Source organism: Bufo gargarizans, unplaced genomic scaffold (assembly GCF_014858855.1).
Source record: "Bufo gargarizans isolate SCDJY-AF-19 unplaced genomic scaffold, ASM1485885v1 fragScaff_scaffold_607_pilon:::fragment_2:::debris, whole genome shotgun sequence".
NCBI classification, from domain to species: Eukaryota; Metazoa; Chordata; class Amphibia; order Anura; family Bufonidae; genus Bufo; species Bufo gargarizans.
In genome coordinates, this window is record NW_025334149.1 from 368,847 (window position 1) to 390,883 (window position 22,037).

The 22,037-nt window shown below is 46.3% G+C and overlaps 1 protein-coding gene across 2 annotated transcripts in view; it reads left to right on the top strand.

Annotated features, from left to right (window-relative positions):
• IFFO1 (intermediate filament family orphan 1) overlaps positions 1-20,956 on the top strand; it is a 51,964-nt gene extending 31,008 nt beyond the window's left edge. Inside the window, exons 2-9 of one of the 2 annotated variants that reach the window (XM_044273380.1) lie at positions 2,703-2,763; positions 8,628-8,723; positions 9,183-9,356; positions 10,098-10,264; positions 10,789-10,909; positions 16,685-16,780; positions 16,874-17,010; positions 19,763-20,956. In XM_044273380.1, coding sequence (XP_044129315.1) covers positions 2,703-2,763; positions 8,628-8,723; positions 9,183-9,356; positions 10,098-10,264; positions 10,789-10,909; positions 16,685-16,780; positions 16,874-17,010; positions 19,763-19,853 — 943 coding nt within the window. In that variant the 3' untranslated portion in view covers positions 19,854-20,956. The remainder of the gene's footprint in view (positions 1-2,702; positions 2,764-8,627; positions 8,724-9,182; positions 9,357-10,097; positions 10,265-10,788; positions 10,910-16,684; positions 16,781-16,873; positions 17,011-19,762) is intronic. The other variant, XM_044273381.1, reaches the window with a different exon arrangement.
• The last annotated feature ends 1,081 nt before the right edge of the window (positions 20,957-22,037 follow it).

A 22,037-nucleotide genomic window follows, 5' to 3' on the forward strand; every position in this document is an offset into this window, starting at 1 on the left:
CTGCCCTGACGTCCCTAGACGGGTTCCTCACCCGTGCGGCGATCACGTGCCTAAACCCTGGCTTTCCCTGAAATGAGCCCTAGATAATGAACGGGCCGGTGGGATCGCTAGTCCTCACCACTGCACTAAGAGGGAAACACCAGGGAGAGGACAGACAAACACAGACAAACACAAACACCCAGGTGGACGGCAACAATGTCCACAAAGGTCCAACAGGGATCCGGAGGGTAGCGTTCTAAGGCAACACTCAGAGAACGCAGCAACACAGCTCCAGTGGGTCAGAATAGATGTCCAGGCAGGAAGCTCTATATCTGGCAACCAGAGAAGTGTGAGGGGAATATAAGGAGGATTGGGAGTGCTGGACAAGGAACAGCTGAGAGAAGGAGCTACGGATCCCTGAGTGAGCCAAAAGGGTTTGTAAAGCAAACCCAGAAAGCTACAATAAGGAAACATCCCTATCTACTACATAGAGCGTGCAGCCAACCGCTGCGACCTCCTGACCCCGGGTACAACGGAGTCAGGCGTGGTTCTTGACACCCTCGTGACAGGTATATGTGTATAACATAAACATATTTCACATGAAAACTTACAGTTACTTGGCTTGGCCCTTGGGGATCTCGGACGCCACTTCCACACTTTGGCCGGGGGCTCGGCGGAGCTGATGTGTTTTATCCTAATGAGAAAGATTTCATAATAAGGATTTGGAGAAGGGGCAGAGGGATAGCAGAGCAGGGGGAGGCTGGTGCTTCTACTAGGGGGTCATACCATGGGGGAGTAATAAAGCCCACCATAATGCCCCCCCCCCAGTAGAAATAATTCTCCTTATAATGTGACAGTGCAAAAAATACCCCCTTGTAAACAAGAGCCCCCCCAATGTGCCAGTAACAAGAGCCCCCAAATGTGCCAGTAACAAGAGCCCCCAAATGTGCCAGTAACAAGAGCCCCCCCAATGTGCCAGTAACAAGAGCCCCCCCAATGTGCCAGTAACAAGAGCCCCCCAATGTGCCAGTAACAAGAGCCCCCCCAATGTGCCATAACAAGAGCCCCCCCCCCCATGTGCCAGTAACAAGAGCCCCCCAATGTGCCTGTAAAACTATTGTACATATAAAAAAAAAAACACTTATACTTACCTCCTTGGCAGCGATGCGATGCAGGCCTCTTCCGGCCTCTCCCAGCCTGTGTCCCACGCTGTACGGCTCAGGCGGTGCGATGACGTCATCACGCCGCCTGCACCGGCCTCTGATAGGCTGCCGGCCTAGTGCCGGCAGCCTATCAGAGGAAGGGGAAGGGACACGCCTCTCCCTCCCCTGCCTCAGCACAGCCGTCTGTATCGCTGTCCTGAGGATGGCGATACAGGTGGCTATGGAGATGAGCGCTCCAATGGAAGGGCTCATCTCCCTGTGCCCTGCGGCCGCTGACCCCCACTTCTGAGCAGCTAATTGCCCCGTTGCCCCCCCCCCCCTGGATCCGCCAGTGATGGCGTCATGAGGAAAGAAGATTATGGAGAAATACTGAAGCAACATCTCAAGACATCAGCCAGGAAGTGAAAGCTTGGGCGGAAATGGGTCTTCCAAATGGACAATGGCCCGAAGCTTAGTGCCAAACTGGTTATAAAGTGGCTTAAGGGCTCATGCCTACAAACGTAAAGGCTCCGCGCATACGGCGGTTCTGCAATACATGGGTCACCAGCCGTGTGCTTTCCGCATCACACATGCGGACCTATTCACTTGAATGGGTCCGCAAATCCGGAGATGCGGTGCGGAAGCACGGATCGGAACCCCACGGATGCACTACTTTTTTGCGATGCGGATCGCGGACCCCATTTAAGTGAATGGGTCAGCGATCCGGATGTGGTACCCCACAGTCGGTGCCCATGCATTGCGGACTGCAATTTGCGGTCCGCAGCATGGGCACGGAGCCCTTACGTTCGTGGGCATGAGCCCTAAGGATAACGAAGTCAATGTTTTGGAGCGGCCATCACAAAGCCCTGATCTCAATATGGGCAAAGCTGAGAAGGCAGGCGCGAGCAAGGCGACCAACAAACATGGCTCAGTCACACCAGTTCTGTCCGGAGGAATGGGCCCAAATTCTGACCAACTATTGTGAGAAGCTTGTGGAAGGATATCCAAAACGTTTGACCCAAGTCATACAGTTTAAGAGCAATGGTACCAAATATTAATGAAATGGATGTAAACTTTTAACTTTGCAGAAAGTAATAAAAATGCCTTAAAACGTTCTCTCTCATTATTCTGGCATTTGGCAAATAATAATAATGATGGTTAATCCTAATTGACCAAAAACAGGAAAGGTTTATTCTGATTTCATGTCAGATATTGAGAAAAACATGAATATGTGCCTTTTTATATTGTGTATGTGAACTTCTGGTTTCATCTGTAGATACAACACTTCTCTCCCCTCATTCTAGAGACGGGCGGGGGTCTCAGCGGGCGGGGGTCTCAGCGCTCTGACCTCCACCAATCAAATTTTTTTATTTATTTATTTGACTAAAACTCATTACTTTTGGAGAAAGCTCACAATTTTTGTGCACTTTTTGTCGCAATTTACACAAAATCTGCGCAAACTGCATATTAAATATGTCTGCAATATAAATCTGTCTATACGCAGGATGGACGTGTATAATACACCCCTTCCCCAATAAAGCCGGTCCCGGCTCCTGATCTTTCTGTGTCTGTCTCTTGTAGATGGGAGGAGGAGTACACAGCTCGCGTTCAGCTGCAGCAGAGGGTTGCCGAGCTGGATGAGGTGAGACAATCCCTTCCATGATATCATCCCGTCTGCATCCCATATACACTGCTATGCATCAGCGCTACGCCCTGCTGCTGTATCTCAGTAGTCACATACCCCATCTCTCTGACCTACAGTATGGCCTAAATTTACCTAAATCCTAACTTCCGTCACAAAACTGCACAATCTGGAATCTGAAATTATTGCTACACATAGCATCCACAAAAATAGTGCCGCATATTGTGCTGCCCAATAATAGTGCACATTCCTCTGAGCTGTATGCTGCATTGCACCTGCCCATTACAACGGAGGTGCCTTGTGCCTCAATTCCCAGAGGAGCGGAGGATGGGAGTGTTGGTGACCTTGGCTGCAACAGTTATTCACAGTGGCAATCCTCACACCGATGCTCCCTAGGGCATAGGCAGTGACAAGAGGGCACACCCTTTCTTCCCTTGGGGCACACCCTAATGTTGGGGCTCCTGCCTGATAATAGTTGGGATGACCTTCAGATAATACAAACGTCTGCATCCGTTCAGAACGGATCCGTCTGTATTATCTTTAACATAGCCATGACGGATCGGTCTTGAACACCATTGAAAGTCAATGGAGGATGAATCCGTTTTCTATTGTGCCAGATTGTGTCATAGAAAACGGATCCGTCCCCATTGACTTACATTGTGTGTCAGAATGGATCCGTTTGGCTCAGTTTCGTCAGACGGTTTTGTGTCCGCCTCTAAAGCGGAATGGAGACGGAACAGAGGCAAACTGATGCATTCTGAGCGGATCCTTTTCTATTCAGAATGCATTAGGGCAAAACTGATCCGTTTTGGACCGCGTGTGAGAGCCCTGAACGGATCTCACAAACGGAAAGCCAAAACATCAGTGTGAAAGTAGCCTAACACTAGAGTCACACTTGCTAAACTAGGGGCAGACCTAAGTCAATCACCTAGCTTCCTACAAGGGCAGTCAGAATTGTTAACCCTGACTGATCCATACAGAGCTATATGGGTTATTCAACACATCACAACATTATGCATCCTAGGACTCTATTCTGGGGTTGGACATGCACTCGTTGGACATGTGGTTCTCGTGATCCAGTTGGGATTTAACATCTGGATTGAAAGAACTGATCTGTCCAGGGAGGATGAATAGAGGATACCCAGTAGGTCCAAAAAGTCGTGGAGACTCTAGGGCGTATGCCTTGTGTTCCCACCTTATAGTCTATTCCTTTTGAGGAACCCACCAAAAACTTCTCAAATTCATTGGGCATGATAAACTGTTGGGAAAGGGGGGGGGGGGTAGTGGGGGTGTCGGAGTGATGTCATGTGGTACAGCGAAGGGCAACCGACAGGAGCGATATTAATTTATGGCACGCGCCCGTCACGCATGGATTACATTAGAATATGTTCCAGTAAGCACGCTAATTAGATCTGATGTGACCTACATAGATGGCAGTCAGGTCATCCTCGGCCTCAAGACTCCGGGTTCTGCCATGAAAGATATTTCCACATATGGGAATAGAAAATTTCACATCCATGTTCTTCAGTCACATATCTTCCCTTTTATTTGCTCACTTCTGTCCCAGGCTGGAGCTGTCTTGCAAAAAGAGAAGCTAGCTACTTCCTCCCTCGCTGATGTCATCACTGATCTCCTTTTCCCAGCATCCATTGTTTTCAGTGGTCCTGACGGGAGACTTGGTGTTGGCTAGACTATGGTATGAGGTATAAAGAATCTACACACTTTTTACTGTAAAAGAACAAGGAGGTAAGGCCTTTCCTGGTCGGATTCCAAGGTTGAAAGCACCAAAAATATCTTCCATTGGTGACTGCTGCTCTGAAGGAACCGTAACACACTCGTGAGCAGAGAAACCAGGATATGATGGGCCAGAAGACACAACGAGTATGTGGTCAGACCAGGGGTCAGATCCAGGAGTAGAACAACAGGTACCACTCTAGTCAGAGGAGAGAGACGAGAGCAGCATCCAGAAACAAGGACAAAGTCAATCAGAAGGAGACATGATGTCATCAGAACCACTTAGTAGTGCCGCTTCAGGCCGAGGGCCTCATTTTTCTGAAGAATAGGACTCACTGATACAACCTATGAATGTATACCTCCAGCAGGAGTGATGTACAGTATACCATTGTGTATGCGTACAGTGCCATACGCTGCCCAGGAGCACCCATGGTGGTATACTCTTTTATTGTATTCTTCTGTATAAGACGATTCAGCAGAATACAATGCATTAGGAAAGTCTTTAAACCCTTTCACTTTTTTTTCCCATTTTGTTATGTTGCTCCTTGTGATAAAATAAAAAGATCAACTTTATCCCCATCATTCTGCAATCAATCCCCCATAATGAGAAAGTGAAAACAGAAATTTTGAAATTCTTGCAAATTTATTGAAATCTAAAATTTGGCCTGGACATAACTATTCAACCTCTTTGCTATGACACTTGACATTCAGCTCTGGGGTCTCCCGTTTCTCTGGATCATCTTTGAGATGTTCTACACCTTGATTGGAGTCACCTGTGGTAGATCCAGGTGACTGGACAGGATTTGGAAAGACACAGCCCTGTCTATATAAGGTCTCAGAGATGACAATGCATATGAGAGCAAAAACTAAGCCAGGGGGAGGAGGAAAGAACTGCCTGTGGAGCTCAGAGACAGGATTGTGTGGAGGCACAGATATACAGAAGGGGACAAAAACATTTCTCTACACTGAAAGTTCCCAAGAGCACAGAGGGCCTTGGTGAGAAAGGTGACCAAGAACCCAATGATCACTCTGGAAGAGCTCCAAAGATGCTGTGTGCAGATGGGAGATACTTCCAGAAGGTCAACCAGCACTGCAGCTTCCACCAATCTGGGCTTTATGGCAGAGTTGCCAGAAAGAAGCCTCTCCTCATTAAAGGGGCATTCTCAACACTCTATTTAATACTTACCTGCTCCCGGCGCGATGTCCACTTCCTGGTACTCAGCAGGGGACGGGCTCCATCTTGATTGAAGTCTTCTCCCGGCCGGGCCGCGCGCTGTACTAAACGCGCACGCCGAGGCCGCGCATGCGCCCTGGTGACTTCTTCCTGGCAAGTATACTATACTGGCCATGAAGAAATCACCATAGCGCATGCGCAGCCTCGGCGTGCGCTTTCGGGAATGCGCGCGGCTGGCTGGGAGAAGAAGTCGTGCCACCATGATTCCTGAGAAGAGCGGTGGCCGTAACCAGGGGAGACGGAAGACAACAGTCAGGTAAATATATGTTTATTTTCTTCTAAGGGGTGGGAATTTGTTAATTAAATATATTTAGAAAAATTATCACTGTTAAATCATTAACAGATTTAACAGTGATCATTAGGATGGGAATACCCCTTTAAAAGACAAAAGAAAGCCGCCGGGAGTTTGCAAAAAAATCTGCGGATTTAGCAACAAACAATGAATCCACTGCAGAATTTGCAGAGTATTGTTGCAGATTATACTGTGGATTTTACTCTATGCGGAGCAAGGGTACAACTACAGTGCTGCCCATAATTATTCATACCCCTGGCAAATTTTGACTTAGTTACTTTTATTCAACCAGCAAGTAATATTTTTACGGGAAATGACATAGGCGTCTCCCAAAAGATAATAAGACGATGTACATTTGAGCAAAAAGTGTTCAGTCCAAAATTATTCATCCCCTTCTCAATAATCAATAGAAAGCCTTTATTGGCTATTACAGCAATCAGACGCTTCCTATAATTGCAGACCAGCTTTTTGTCTCCACAGGTATTTTTGCCCATTCATCTTTAGCAATGAGCTCCAAATCTTTCAGGTTGGAGGGTCTTCTTGCCATCACCCTGATCTTTAGCTCCCTCCACAGATTCTCCATTGGATTCCAGTCTGGACTCTGGCTGGGCCACTCCAAAACGTTAATGTTGTTGTCTGCTAACCATTTCTTCACCACTTTTGCTGTGTGTTTTGGGTCATTGTGATGCTGAAATGTCCACTGGTGCCCAAGGCCACGTATCTCTGCAGACGGCCTGATGTTCTCAGTGAGAATCCTCATGTATTGCTCTTTTTTCATGGTGCCCTTTACTGTGATTAGGTTCCCTGGTCCATTGGCTGAAAAACACCCCCAAAGCATTAGGTTCCCACCACCATGTTTGACAGTGGGGATAGTGTTCTTTGGGTTGAAGGCTTCTCCTTTTTCACACCAAATGAAGGAAACATCATTGTGACCAAACAATGTAATTTTTGTTTCATCTGACCATAACACAGAAGACCAGAAGTCTTCTTCTTTGTCCAGATGAGCTTTTGTGAGCCTTATCTGGAGAAGTGGCTTCCTCCTTGGTCTGCAGTGTGCAGTGTCCATTGGATTGTCTGCCTTGAGACATTGCCACCAGCAGAGCCCAGATTCACCAGGACGGCCTTGGTGGTGATCCTTGGATTCTTCTTCACCTCTCTAACTATCCTCCTGGCAGCACAGGTGTCACTTTTGGCTTCCGACCACGTCCTCTGAGATTTTCCACAGTGCGGAACATCTTGTATTTTTTGTTCAAATGTAAATAAAAGCTGAGAAATGTTTTTATTCCCACAATAATGCCGCTTGTACATCGTCCTATTATCTTTTGGGAGACACCTATGTCATTTCCCGTCAAAAAAATACTTGCTGGTTGAATAAAAGTAACTTTAAGTCAAAATTTGCCAGGGGTATGAATAATTATGGGCAGCGCTGTACATGGGGCATAGCAATCTGCAGATATTTTACAATGAATTTGTGTGAGAAAAATCTGCAGCGCTTTACAGTAGCAGCAAGGTGGATGAGAGTTAAAGAAATCTTATACACACAAAAAATAAAAAATTGCAACAGAAATTGACCTGGCGTGCGGCTTACCGGCACGTTTTTCATCTTTTGCAATGCATAGGGTGAAATCCGCTGCAAAACCAAATCTGCAGCAGATTTTCTGCTGTGAAAATCGACGCCGGTCAATTCCTGCAGATTTTTTTTCTGTAGTGTGTGGCTGAGATTTGGTAAAGACTCTTAAAGGGCATCTGTCAGCAGTTTTGTACCTAAGACACCTGTCTGACCTGTTACATGTGCACTTGGCAGCTGAAGGCATCTGTGTTGGTCCCATGTTCATATGTGCTGCATTACTGAGAAAAATGGTGTTTTAATATATGCAAATGAGTCTTTAGGAGCAACGGGGGCGTTACCATTACACCTAAAGGCTCTGCTCTCTGCCACGACCTCTGCACTATGACAGGACTAGGCGGTGTAAATGCTTTCACTGCCTGGTCCTGTCAAAGTGCAGAGGGTGCAGTATATTGGGCAGACTAGATGGGCCAAATGGTTCTTATCTGCCGACACATTCTATGTTTCTGTGTGCGGCAGCTGCAGAGAGAGCAGAGCCTACAGGTATAACGGCAATGCCCCCATTGCTCCTAGATGCTCATTTGCATATATGAAAACTTTAATAATGCCACATACGAACATGGGACCAACACGGCCTTCAGCTGCCAAGCGCACATACAACAGGTCAGCCAGTGTCATAGGTACAAAACTGCTGACAGATGCCCCTTTGCTGCTGCTATAATATGCTGTAGGTTTTCTGCCTGAAAAATCAGGACAGAAAATCCATATATTTCTGTTTCATCAATACAATGTAATAATGTGGATAAAAGGATCAGTCTGCCACACAGTGGTTGCTACTGGTACTGCATTTCTCTTAAAGCAGAATGGCCTCTGTATCTTCATACCAGCCATGTATTTTACACCTATTAATGACATTTAAAAAAAAAAAAAAAATGTAAAAGAATAGAGAAAAATAATTTGTAGAATGGTCTATGGGTGAGGATATTGGGTAGACTATCTCACAATGCTTGGTAACCGCATCTGCTCTCTCCACACAGGAGGTGCAGGATTCAGCACTTTACCAGGAAGAGCTGGCAATGAAGGTCAAGCAGCTCAAAGCCGAACTTGTTGTCTTCAAGGGGTTAATGAGCAATGTGAGTATCTGGTGTATCAAACATATTTACCAATGTTGTGTATTTTTCATGCTTTTTATCCAGTTTTCAGTTCTTATTTTCAAGGTGCAATGCAAATGTAAAAAGCTCTTAATTTTAAAAATGGAAACCGTCAATAAGCAGGCTGACTACTGTTGCTGATGGAGCTTATTGCTCCTATGCTATGTGAATATGCTCATCGATACACAAATATCTAAATCTCTAACCCTATGAATGCCTGGTGCCTACATGGGGCGTTCACGTTTATAAACTCAAGGGGACTTATTGAGGGTGTTTATTAAGATTTGCAGCCCAATGACAGTAGGTCACCATTATGCACTCAAAGAACGAAATATAGACCCATAATAAGATTGAAAGATCCGTCAAAAGCACCTTGTTGATGGTTTCCATATCATTTGGGCGAACTGGACAATAGGTGATCCCTTCCATTCTGTGTCCTAGAACTTGACAGACCTAGATACCAAGATCCAGGAGAAGGCCATGCGAGTAGACATGGACATCTGCCGACGCATCGATATCACTGCCAAGCTGTGCGACGTGGCTCAGCAGCGTAGCTGCGAGGACATGATAAACATGCTGCAGGTTGGAATGAAATCTCAAGACGTCTCCGCAAAGGTTCATTATTGTGTGAAAGCATTTGAGAATGAATTGTCTTAAAGGAAAATCATAGCGCCCCCTCTAGTAACCTGTGACTTCATCGACAGCACATCTGTAGACAACAGAGGGGCAGATATTTATTCATTTTGTTACTTGCAAATTTTATTTTTGGAAATGTATTTCTTTCCTATGGCGGAAATACTTGTGTGATGCATTGCGCTAAAATAAACAAGCTCTGGCGGCCACCACTAGAGGGAGCTAGTTTTCTGTGTATTTATATTGCTCTTATTGGTAGCTGTACAACTCTGTATGTGGTGAGCTCCCCCTAGTGGCGGCTACAGGTGATATGAATTCTTATATGAGCTTCTATGGCAATGTGGGGCGCTATGCCAGCAGGGTTGTCAATTAGGATACTTCTCCTGGCACCAGGGGTGTAGCTATAGTGGAAGCGGCTGCTACGTGGTCCATATGCAGAAGCTGCCCGTCTGTGAGGAGGACTGAAAGATTTTATTTCAGGGCACCCCTCAATAGGATTACACACTGACATTATATACAGCGACATGACATACAGTATATACGTGTAGGAAACTGACAGAGTGGCTTCTGGGCCTGGTCTGAGAGAGCGATCTAGGCTAGCCACAGGACTGGTGGTTGCACAGGAAGAGGGGGTTGCTGGGGGAGGAGGGGGTCCATTAAAAAATTTGCTATGGGGCCCAGTCAGTTCTAGTTATGCCAGTTGTCTCACTCAATCTTCCCCAGACCGTCCACCTCTCTCCTATGAAAGTTTTGGGAAGAAGAAAAGAGAGGAAACCCGCAACCGACGATGAGACATCTGTGTGCGAGAGCGAGAGTGCAAGAGGAGGAGAGGAAGATGAGAGTACTGCTCTGAGTATCAACGAGGAGATGCAGAAGATGCTCAACCAGCTGTGCGTCATTTACTTTACCAGTACATTATGAAACTAGAATTGATTTGTGGTTACAAAACTACAACTCCCAGCATCACTGTGACTCTCAGAACCTAAGAGCAGTTGTAGTTTTGCAGCCCCAGGTCAGGGAACTGGGGCTGCAGCAGAAACAGTCACCACCAGAGACTTGGGGGCCCCATAGTGCCCTGGTCCTGCATAATGGAAGAGGTGCACTATATGATGGCAGTAATTGCATCCGTATTGCACATGGCGGAATAAGACCATGCACAGAGGTATGCGGCACTTCTGTAGGCTGCATCCTTTTAAAGTTAGTGTTGTTTCAGTTAGCAAGTTCACTAACTGGGGGCGCTGTTGCATTAGATCTATGGAGAGTGTTTGGCACCTGAAGTGGTGGAAAGCGGTACTGCAAGTGCAAAACACAATTGTAAGAACTTTTGGTGGAAGGATCCAACGTGCACTGCAGATGTAACATGACATATAAAATGTATAATAATATCGTCTCTGATAATGGTTTCCTTCTGCAGACGTGACTATGACTTTGAGGATGACTGTGACAGCCTTGCTTGGGAAGAGTCGGATGAAACGTTGTTATTATGGGAGGACTTCTCTGGATACGCCATGTCTGCTGTCGACAACCAAGGAGAGGTAATGCCTCCAGTTTCCTATAGGGGGTGCAAAAACCTGAGAGTTTCATAGATGTCATCTTCACATTATTACATTACATCATCAGTGCCAGAAACAAATCGTTAATTTCTAATGATAATTTGTTTTCCCTTAGACCTAACAGCAGCACAGATGGGGTAAACCACCCCCCGTGGACTGGTAGGACCGGCGGAATTATTGAGCCCAAGTAAATAAAACAATTAAACAATTAAGTATCCCCTATAAAGGAGGGAATCATCCCCAGCCCACTGTGTTATAGCAAGAAAAAAACTAGACTTACTAGGGTGGGATCTTTGTGTGCTGCTGTTAGGACTAAGGGAAAACAAATTATCGTTAGAAATGAACAATTCCCTTACGTCCTACCAGCAGCACAGATGGGGAGATAGCAAGAAGAACCCCTAGGGAGGGCCCTCATGCCTGGCAGAATCAAGTATAGTCTGCCCAAAGGCCGAGTATTCAGCTAATCTGGCATCCGATCTATAATGGGAGATGAATGTTGATTCAGAGCTCCAGGAGGCAGACTTGCAAATGATGTCGAGAGGAAGAAGACTCCTCTCGGCAAAAGAAGTAGCTACGGCCCTAGTAGAATGGGCCTTCACAAACCCCGGAGGGTCCAGAGATTGGGAAACAAAGGATTCCCTAATAGCCTCCTTAATCCATCGACTGATGGATGGTTTAGATGCCTTACGGCCTTTAAACTTACCGGCAAACAGGATTAGAAGATTTTCATCTTTCCTGAACTCCTTTGATCTATCCACATAGATCCGGAGGCATCTCGAGACGTCCAGAGGATGTCTAACAGGTTCCTCGGAGGAGGTAGAAGGTGTAGAAAGAACCGGGAGGGATATCACCTGGTTGATATTCTGGAACAAAGGAACTTTAGGCCTAAAGTATGGGAGAAATCTTAGAAGGACCCGGTCTTGCAAAAAGATGGTATAGGGCTCGTGTGCTGAGAGAGCTTGAAGCTCAGAGACCCTCTTGGCCGAAGTCACTGCAAGGAGAAAAACAAGTTTCCATGTGACAAACTTGAAATCCTACCTCCTCCAAAGGCTCAAAGGGGGGAGATGCTAACCCCTTGAGAACTACTGATAAATCCCATTGAGGAATGGGTCTCAGTACTGTAGGCTTTAATCTTTCAGCTCCTTTAAGGAACCGTTTGATGAGCGGGTCCTGAGAAAAAGACCTGTTGAGGCAAGCTGAGATGGCTGAAACTTGAACCCTCAGAGTAGATGGAGCAAGGCCCTTGTCAAGGCCGTCTTGCAGGAACTGAAGGATTGCGGAGAGGGGCAGATCTGCAGACGCCATCTCCTTTGAGGTACACCAGGATGAGAATATCCTCATAATCTGTGAGTAGGCTCTCTTGGTAGAGTCCGCTCTTGAATGAGACAGCGTTCTCAGGACCGACTCTGAAAGCCCTTCTATTCTGGGAAGGGACTGATCCAACCTCCAGGCTTTCAGGTTGAACCTGTGCAGATCTGAGCAGAGGTGAATGTCTCATGACACCAGGGTCTGCTGAGGAGGGAGCCTCCAATATTGCCCTCGACTCATTTGGGTGAGCTGGGTAAACCAGTATCTCTTCGGCCAAAACGTTATGATGGCTATCACCGAGGCCTGATCCTGACAGATTTTCATCAATACCCTTGGAATCATGGAAGACGGAGGGAAGATGTAAGCCAGCCTGAACCTTCAGAATATTGACAGAGCATCTATCGCCAGGGGGTTGTCCTCCCTGTAAAGTGAGTAAAACCTCTCCACCTTGGCGTTGAACCTTGTTGCCATAAGATCCACCTCTGGCATCCCCCACTTGAGGACTATCTGCTTGAATATCTCCGGATGTAAAGACCACTCCACTGTTGGAAAACCGTGGCTCAGCCGATCCGCTATCATATTGAGGGAGCCTTGAAAGTGGATCGCAGATAAGTGGGAAAGGTTCGACTCTGCCCAATCCAGAATCACCCCGATCTCTGATAGGGGAAGTGATCTTGTGCCTCCCTGCTTGTTGATGTAAAGTACCGCAGTCATATTGTCTGACTGGACTTTCACAGCTTTGCCCGGAAACTAAGGGGTGAAGTGAAGGAGGGCTAGCCGGATAACTCGAATCTCGCGGAGATTGGATGAGAGAATCCGCTCCTAAGGAGACCAGGTTCCGTTAACTGGAGAGTCGTCTAGGTGAGTACCCCAGCCTACTTGGGATGCATCTGTTGTCAATATGATCCATGTTGGCTGGGTCATAGACTTCCTATCTAAAAAATGGAACCACCATCTGAGGGAATACCGAGTTCGCCAAGACAGGGAGCACAGGGAGTTTATTCCATTTGGAGAGAACCTCCGACTGTAGAGGGCGGAGGTGCCATAGAGCCCAAGGGACTGCTTTCACAGACGCTGACATGAGCCCCAACATCTTCATGAGAGTCCGAATTGGGACTCGTCGAGGAACGGATAGGAACTCTGCCATGTTCTGTATCTGGGATCTTCTGGAGAGACATCCCGACGGAGTCCATTATGAAGCCTAGATACCTTACCGAAGTTGACGGGCTCACGTTCGACTTCTGCCAGTTGATGATCCAACCCAGGCGGAACAGAAAGGAGATTGCTACATGAAGATGGTGGGTTAGGACCGCTAGAGAAGAGACTTTCAAAAGCCAATCGTCCAGATAAGGAATGATGTTCAGTCCTTGAAGTCTTAAAGCCACCACCACAGAAACCACCACTTTTGGTAAAAGTGTGAGGGGCAGAAGAAATGCCAAAGGAAGGGCAACAAACTGAAGGTGTCTGGTGACACCCGAAACCTGGACCGCGATCCTGAGATATTTCCTCGAAGCAGGATGAATTGGGATGTGCCGATATGCATCTTTGAGGTCCAGGGTTGTCATCACGTCCCCAGGATTGAGAATGTAAACCACTGACCTGATGGTCACCTTCCTTATATACCGATTGAAATACCTCCGATCGATAATCATCCGGATAATCATGAAGTCTTGGGAACCAGAAAAATTGGTGAGTAGATCCCTAAGCCCCGTTCCCCTGCCGGAACCTCCTCCAGAGCCCCCTTGCGGATGTGGTCCTGAATGTAAGCCTCCAGAACCGACTGCTTGGCAGCTTGTAAGAGCTTGGTCTTGATGAACTTGTCTGGAGGAAGAGAGATGAGATTGATTAAATACCCCTTGGAGATGATATTCAAGACCCAGGGATCTCAAATATTTCGGATCCAATCCTCCTTGAAGTAAGAGAGACGGCCCCCGACGGGTAGATGAGGCAGAGGAATGGGGAAGCTTTCTGGCAGGACGGCAGGAGTAATGGGAGTCATCCAAGGAGGCCTGTAGTCAGAAGGTGGATTTTCTATCCTTGGCTCCTTCGCGAGAGCGCTTTTAACCCCTTCGCTGCGCTCCCCAGTCTCTTCGAGCTCTTGACTGCTGGCCAGACCTACCTCCGCGGTCCTGTCTGCCCCGCCGTCGAAAGGACTGTTGGGGAAGGCTCTTCCCCTTCTTATCTGATAGGCCTTCCATAATTCTATCAAGCTCTGAGCCGAACAAACGGCTGGGCTCAAAGGGAAGGCTACATAAGTTGTATTTAGAGGAGTTGTCAGCGACCCAAGGCTTAAGCCACAAAGGCCTACAGGCCGCTGACACAAGGGCTATGGATTTGGCCCCAATTTCAGCTGAAGCTGCGCAGTATCGCACATGAAATCCGTAGCCAGGTTAATGGTCTTGAAGGCAGCCAGAATGTCGTCACGAGACACCTTCTGATCCACGTCAGTCTGAATCTGGTTTAGGCGAGTCCGGAGGAATGTAGAGACCTCGGTAGCAGCAATGGCTGTAGAAGCGGATGCTGCGGCTGCCATGTAACCTCTTCTCAGAGTGCACTCCGCTCTCCTGTCAAGGGGATCCTGCAGACTAGACCCATCGTCTGCTGGAACCAGAGTGCGTCTGGACAATTTGGCAATAGCCATGTCCACCTTGGGAATGGAACCCCACGATTCCACCAAGGATTTAGCCATCGGGAACATGGTTCTAAATTTCTTGGTTAGAACTGGACCTTTCTCAGGTCTCTTCCACTCTGTATGCATGACAGAGAGGAGGGTCTCATCCGCTTTAAAGACACGTGTTGCCCGACTCGGGATCGGAAGACTCCTCCGGGTCAACATCATGGTCCCCCGACCTGATGGACTTGAGTAGCTTTTGTGTCTTTTCTGGAGGAAAAAAACACGAGGTGAGCTCCTCCTCATCTGAGGAGGAAGAAACTAAGGAGACCACAGAGGGTCTCTCCACCGGAGCAGAGGTCTCCATAGGCGTCTGAGCAGGAGTAGGAAGCCTTTCATCAAGCAGGTTCACGACTCCCTTGATGGACCCATCCACATAGCTCTTTACCCATGCTTACATGTCCTGCATGGTAGGTTCACCCGAAGGTTGGACCCTCGGATAGCTATCCTCCAAAGGAGTGCTACAATCGTAGCAGGATAAATGCTTCCTCTTAGAAACCGACTTTCTGCTATCAGGATCCCGCGGAGAAGACATCACTGCAGGAAGAAAAGACATATAAAATATTTGTATATTAAAAATAAATGTTACTAAGCAGAAAAGGTAAGAGGCAGACCGGAGGAAGCTTTAATAAAAGGGCCTGACGAAGAACAAAGCACCAATAAGCAGAGAAAACACCAGCTTATAGAGACTCTGGGAGCAAGCTGAGAAGCATGTGCAGCTAGAGACCGAGCTGGTGCACAATGCTTCCTTAAATAGGAAGAGGCTGGACCCAGAGGAAAAAAAAACCGCCCAGGTGGGGGAAAAAATAACCACTGTATAAACATATAAACCGATGCTACCTAGCAGGGCAAGGAATAACAGAAAATCCTCCCAACAGGAGCAAAGAAAGTAATAACAATAATAATATCCCCAGCGAACGCGCAACACGCTGCGAGGAAAACCCGGAAGTGACGTCAGAGGACACTCCGACGCCACCTCCGGAAGATGGCGGCGCCAAACGGCCGCGGAGAATCGGACCGACGACTCCGCCGAGAGACGCGAAAACAAAGTGCAAACGCGCGGAACCGACAGCAGGTAAGCTGCCGGCCAAAGGAGGTAAAAGAGAAGACTGGGCAAAAAGTCCGGAAAATTATTTCCCCAAGGGGAAAAAAATAGGGCTAAAACCCCTAGGCACCCAGGAAAAGAGAAAGATCCCCTAGAAAGAGGAGATCACCGCCAGTCCCCACCTGTCCGGGAGGACAGAAAAAAAACACAGTGGGCTGGGGGTGATTCCCTTCTTTATAGGGGATACTTAATTGTTTAATTGTTTTATTTACTTGGGCTCATTAATAATTCCACCGGTCCTACCAGTCCACAGTGGGTGGTTAACCCCATCTGTGCTGCTGGTAGGACGTAAGGGAAAACACAAATATCCTGAAAAAGTGTGACGTGGTCCTAAAGGGGCTGCCCAGGATTAGACAAAAAAACCTGTTTTTTTTCTTTCTTTTTTTTTTTTTTTACTAGGAACAGCGCCACTGTGGCTGTCTCTGGTACTGCAGCTCAGCCATGTTCAATGCTGCAATACCAGACATGGCCTCTGGACAAAAGTGGCGCTATTTCTGGGAAAAAGGTATTGTTGTTTTTTACACAGGTCACATGTTAGGCCAACATTTGGACTAATGAGACCCTTTGTTGGTTTCTAATCAAAATTCAGGAAAATATCACTTGGTACATGAGTCTGTGGTTCTGAGACCAGTAGTACCCCCTAAGTCATAAACATTTCTTCTCTTCTTCTCAGACCCAGGACGACAGCTTAGAAGAGGTCATAAAAGACACAGAGTCTCTCTTCAAGGATCGGGAGAAGGAATACCAGGAAACCATAGACCAGATAGAGGTAAGATGGGCGGAGAAGCTACGAGGGCAACCTAGAAATGCAGTCCTACGAATGACCATGGGGCGTGTAGACTAAGGTCATTCTCTTTTCCAGCTGGAATTGGCGACGGCTAAGAACGACATGACGCGACACCTTCATGAATATATGGAAATGTGCAGCATGAAGAGAGGACTGGATGTACAGATGGAGACGTGCCGGAGGTTAATCACCCAGTCAGAGTCAGAGGAGAGGTGAGCCGGCCGCCCTCCGAGCAAAGCATGTTCTTCCATGCTAGTAGATACTGTACAAAAAATTCTGATGTGTGGACCATTAGAACTTTGTAATTTGGTGGACCCAAAGGCGACTTTGGTCATTGTCACTACTTAGGACAGATCATAGGGACGCCCACCTGTCTCTTATGAAGCAGAGAACTGCCCGATCACTCAGTTTCTCTGCATGTACTCAGTAGTCACCCAAACAGCAGGTCAAGTAGTTGCTAGGCAACCTCCCGAACATGAAATGACATGTATCAAGAAATGACTGCTATGAGATTAGGGTGATGTGATACTGAGGTCATGACTGTACATACTCTACGATGATGTGTGAACAAGGTCATATACAGTTGCAAGAAAAAGTATGTGAACCCTTTGGAATGATATGGATTTCTGCACAAATTGGTCATAAAATGTGATCTGATCTTCATCTAAGTCACAACAATAGACAATCACAGTCTGCTTAACCTAATAACACACAAATAATTAAATGTTACTATGTTTTTATTGAACACACCATGTAAACATTCACAGTGCAGTGGAAAAAGTATGTGAACCCTTGGATTTAATAACTGGTTGAACCTCCTTTGGCAGCAATAACTTCAACCAAACGTTTCCTGTAGTTGCAGATCAGACATGCACAACGGTCAGGAGTAATTCTTGACCATCCCTCTTTACAAAACTGTTCCAGTTCAGTAATATTCTTGGGATGTCTGGTGTGATCCGCTTTCTTGAGGTCATGCCACAGCATCTCAATCGGGTTGAGGTCAGGACTCTGACTGGGCCCCTCCAGAAGGCGGATTTTCTTCTGTTTAAGCCATTCTGTTGTTGATTTACTTCTATGCTTTGGGTCGTTGTCCTGTTGCAACACCCATCTTCTGTTGAACTTCAGCTGGTGGACAGATGGCCTTAAGTTCTCCTGCAAAATGTCTTGATAAACTTGGGAATTAATTTTTCCTTCAATGATAGCAATCCGTCCAGGCCCTGACAGAGCAAAGCAGCCCCAAACCATGATGCCCCCCCACCATACTTCACAGTTGGGATGAGGTTTTGATGTCGGTGTGCTGTGCCTCTTTTTCTCCACACATAGTGTTGTATGTTTCTTCCAAACAGCTCAACTTTGGTCTCATCTGTCCACAGAATATTTTGCCAGTACTGCTGTGGAACATCCAGGTGCTCTTGTGCAAACTGTAAACATGCAGCAATGTTTATTTTGGACAGCAGTGGCTTCCTCTGTAGTATGCTCCCATGAAATCCCTTCTTGTTTAGTGTTTTACGTACCGTAGATTCGCTAACAGGGATGTTAGCATATGCCAGAGACTTTTGTAAGTCTTTAGCTGACACTCTAGGATTCTTCTTCACCTCATGGAGCAGTCTGCGCTGGGCTCTTGCAGTCATCTTTACAGGACGGCCACTCCTAGGGAGAGTAGCAGCAGTGCTGAACTTTCTACATTTATAGACAATTTGTCTTACCGTGGATGATGAACAGCAAGGCTTTTGGAGATACCTTTATAACCCTTTCCAGCTTTATGCAAGTCAACAATTCTTAATCGTAGGTCTTCTGAGAGCTCTTTTGTGCGAGGCATCATTCACATCAGGCAATGCTTCTTGTGAAAAGCAAACCCAGAACTGGTGTGTGTTTTATAGGGCAGGGCAGCTGTAACCAACACCTCCAATCTCATCTCATTGATTGGACTCCAGTTGGCTGACACCTCACTCCAATTAGCTCTTGGAGATGTCATTAGTCTAGGGGTTCACATACTTTTTCCACCTGCCCTGTGAATGTTTACATGGTGTGTTCAATAAAAACATGGTAACATTTAATTATTTGTGTGTTATTAGTTTAAGCAGACTGTGATTGTCTATTGTTGTGACTTAGATGAAGATCAGATCACATTTTATGACCAATTTGTGCAGAAATCCATATCAGTCCAAAGGGGTCACATACTTTTTCTTGCAACTGTATGTTCACAGTTAAAAAGATGTAAAAAAAAAAGTAAAATCAGTGCATTAGAGACAACTTTATGTATGGAATATGGACGTCATTTCTCGCATGGTGATCACCCAAAATCTCTACTCAAAGGTAAGGTCATACATGCCTATTTATAAGAAGTGACATCAAGGAGCGCCCAAGAAACGCTCAATTAAGCTGCACTATTTTATTTTATTTTTTACATATGACCCATTCATTTGTATAGGACAAACCTAGGGCATTTTAATTTTTAATAAGTAGGGCACATGACCCCCTTCATTAGAACACAAAATGAGACCAGATCTCTGACAAGACCCCAGACCAGAGCCACAAATATATACAGCCACCCAGACCAGACCCCTAAATAATTACAGACCCTGGACCAGAACCCCAAATAAATATGGCCCCCCCCCATCTAACTATAAATACAGTCCCCGGATCTAACCATCAAACATATACAGTCCCCAGACCAGATTGCCTAAACTAATATAGACCCCAGACCAGCACCTTAAATACAGACCCCAGACCATCGTAACCAATACACACCACAGACCAGTCCTCAGAGCTACAAATAAATATAGGCAAACCAAATAAATACAGACCCCAGAGTGGAGCCCTAAATACAGGACATCTAAAGAAATACAGACCGGGGGCACCAGCATAGTGAGTAGATGCTATATAGAAATGTAATACTCATGGCCCTCTATGTATACAATTATGGAGCGAGACTAATTCTGTATTATTTGATGCCTTCATCAGGTCTCCACCCCCTAGTAGTGAATCCGCCTGTAATGAAGACCCTGAAGACTCAGATCGGGACCCTGCATCTTCAGACAGCTCGGCCAGATGATGAATGTCCTGCCTGTGATCCCACACCTGCCACCACTGCCTTGGAGAAATGTGACTCTGGATGTATATAAGTCTCCTGACTAGTAAAGACGCTTGGCACATGGGGGGGGGGGGGGGGGGCAATCCTACAAAATGCTAGTAAGACTCCTGGTGCATAAAGGGTGCAATAATGGTTATACCCCATGTTTGGGGGTGCCACGCTGCCAGGTCTATACATAGATGTGATGCTTTATCCAATGCTGGTTGAGTATAGCTGCTATACTGTCTCTATGGGTGTGAGTACTAGGCATGCATTTTCTATAGTCTCCTGGGAATCGTATTGGTGTCGCAAGGCAATGATCGATGATTATGACTCGCCATCAAAGGCAATCTGTATATAATAGACTGAGGATGGGTACATATAGACGTGCAATGCCCTCTAAGCCTACATATAGAGTAACTTTTCTATGGAAGCCATAGGGTCAACCCTGTGAACATCCCAAGCGTATATGCTGTGATCGGGGGGAAACCTGGCAGAGTGTACAAATGTAATGTACATGTACAGGGGTGCACCTAGCCTTTCTGCTGCCTGAGGCGAAAATTTAAACGGCGCCAAACCCCTTCAGCCCTACTGTTTAAGGCATACTGTGATACAGTTGAATATACATAGATATTCCCACAGCCCTGACACTGCCCCCACTTGTCTCTATGTCTTGCCGCCTTAGGCAATCGCCTCACCTGGCCTCATTGGTGGTGCACCCCTGTACATGAAGCGTGTGCCTATATATTGTCTATGTATATGGTCACAGAGCTCTCTGTATAAATGATGTACATATACAGATCTATATCTTAAGAAAGTCTTGATGGATCACTATTTTCCAAAAAAAAAAAAAAGAAATTCTATATTATAAGATTATAGACGTCAAACCCTCTGGAAGGGCAATGTAAGATATGGAGAAGACAGACATATCGACCCCGGGTTATGCATAATATGAACCAATGATGAAATGTGAGATTAGGGTCATGTGATACCGAGGTCATGTACATATAAGATGATGCGTGAGAGAGGTCATGTATGTTCACGGCTGAAAAAGATGTAATAAAGATTCAATCAATCAGAAACAACTTCACGTATGGAATATGGACGTTATTTCTTCAGTGGTGATTGCGCCAAAGCTAATCTCAGATGTCAAGATACAGTCACGCTTGCCTACCTTGAGGCATGGCACAATTTCATTTCATTTAAGAGAGAACGGGGTAGGTAGCAAATATCTAAATCAATTCATTTAAAAAGTCATGGCCACCAGGGGTCTCACTTCCACCTAATTCGCAGTCCACTTCCAGTTGTTAGGCAAGATCCGTCCCTGCTAACAGACTCAGAAGACGGCAGATAGGAAGTCGGGGCGTGTCAGAGCTAGCTGAGATCCTGAGCCTGACAAAAGAACTGCTTCTACACAGCTTCTGAGCATAACAGGAGTGTTCTGCCTTTCTGTAAGTGTGATGTATCCTTCCTTATCTGTTCTGTGAGCTCCAGAGCTGAAAACAAACATAACTGGAAGGGAAAGGACGTCACAGCAGTACAGTGCTGGCTTCACAGAAGGAAGATGACCCCCTCCTTCTGAGTGAAATGCATCTAGCTGTGCAGCGACAAGAGGGAAAAATATGATTGAAAAATATATTAGGGGAGCTCAAGAAAGACCTGTTCCTTCACAGTTATGATTGTACAAACTTTTTTTTTTATTCAGATATGCTTTAAGATTATTCTGAGAAGTTTTCTATTAAAGGGATTATCCCATGACTAATGTATATAATGAGAATCAGACATCATATAGAACATGACAATCTCTTTCTAACAAAGCTAGAACCAGCCCTGCACCTCACATGGATCCTGAGATCTCCCCATTCATTGCTCTGCTAGATTTATATCAAGCTGACAGCTCAAGGGAAGTGTCCTTTCTGCTGCAGCTCAGGGGGCGTGTCCATGCTCTCCCTATCACAGCTCAGGGGGCGTGTCCATGCTCTCCCTATCACAGCTCAGGGGGCGTGTCCATGCTCTCCCTATCACAGCTCAGGGGGCGTGTCCATGCTCTCCCTATCACAGCTCAGGAGGCAGTTGAAGGATGAGAATGAGCATGTGCGGCCATCTCAGTGAGCAGGACAAAGAAAAAAGAAAAAGAACAAACAGCAGGTGGCGCTATACAGATAC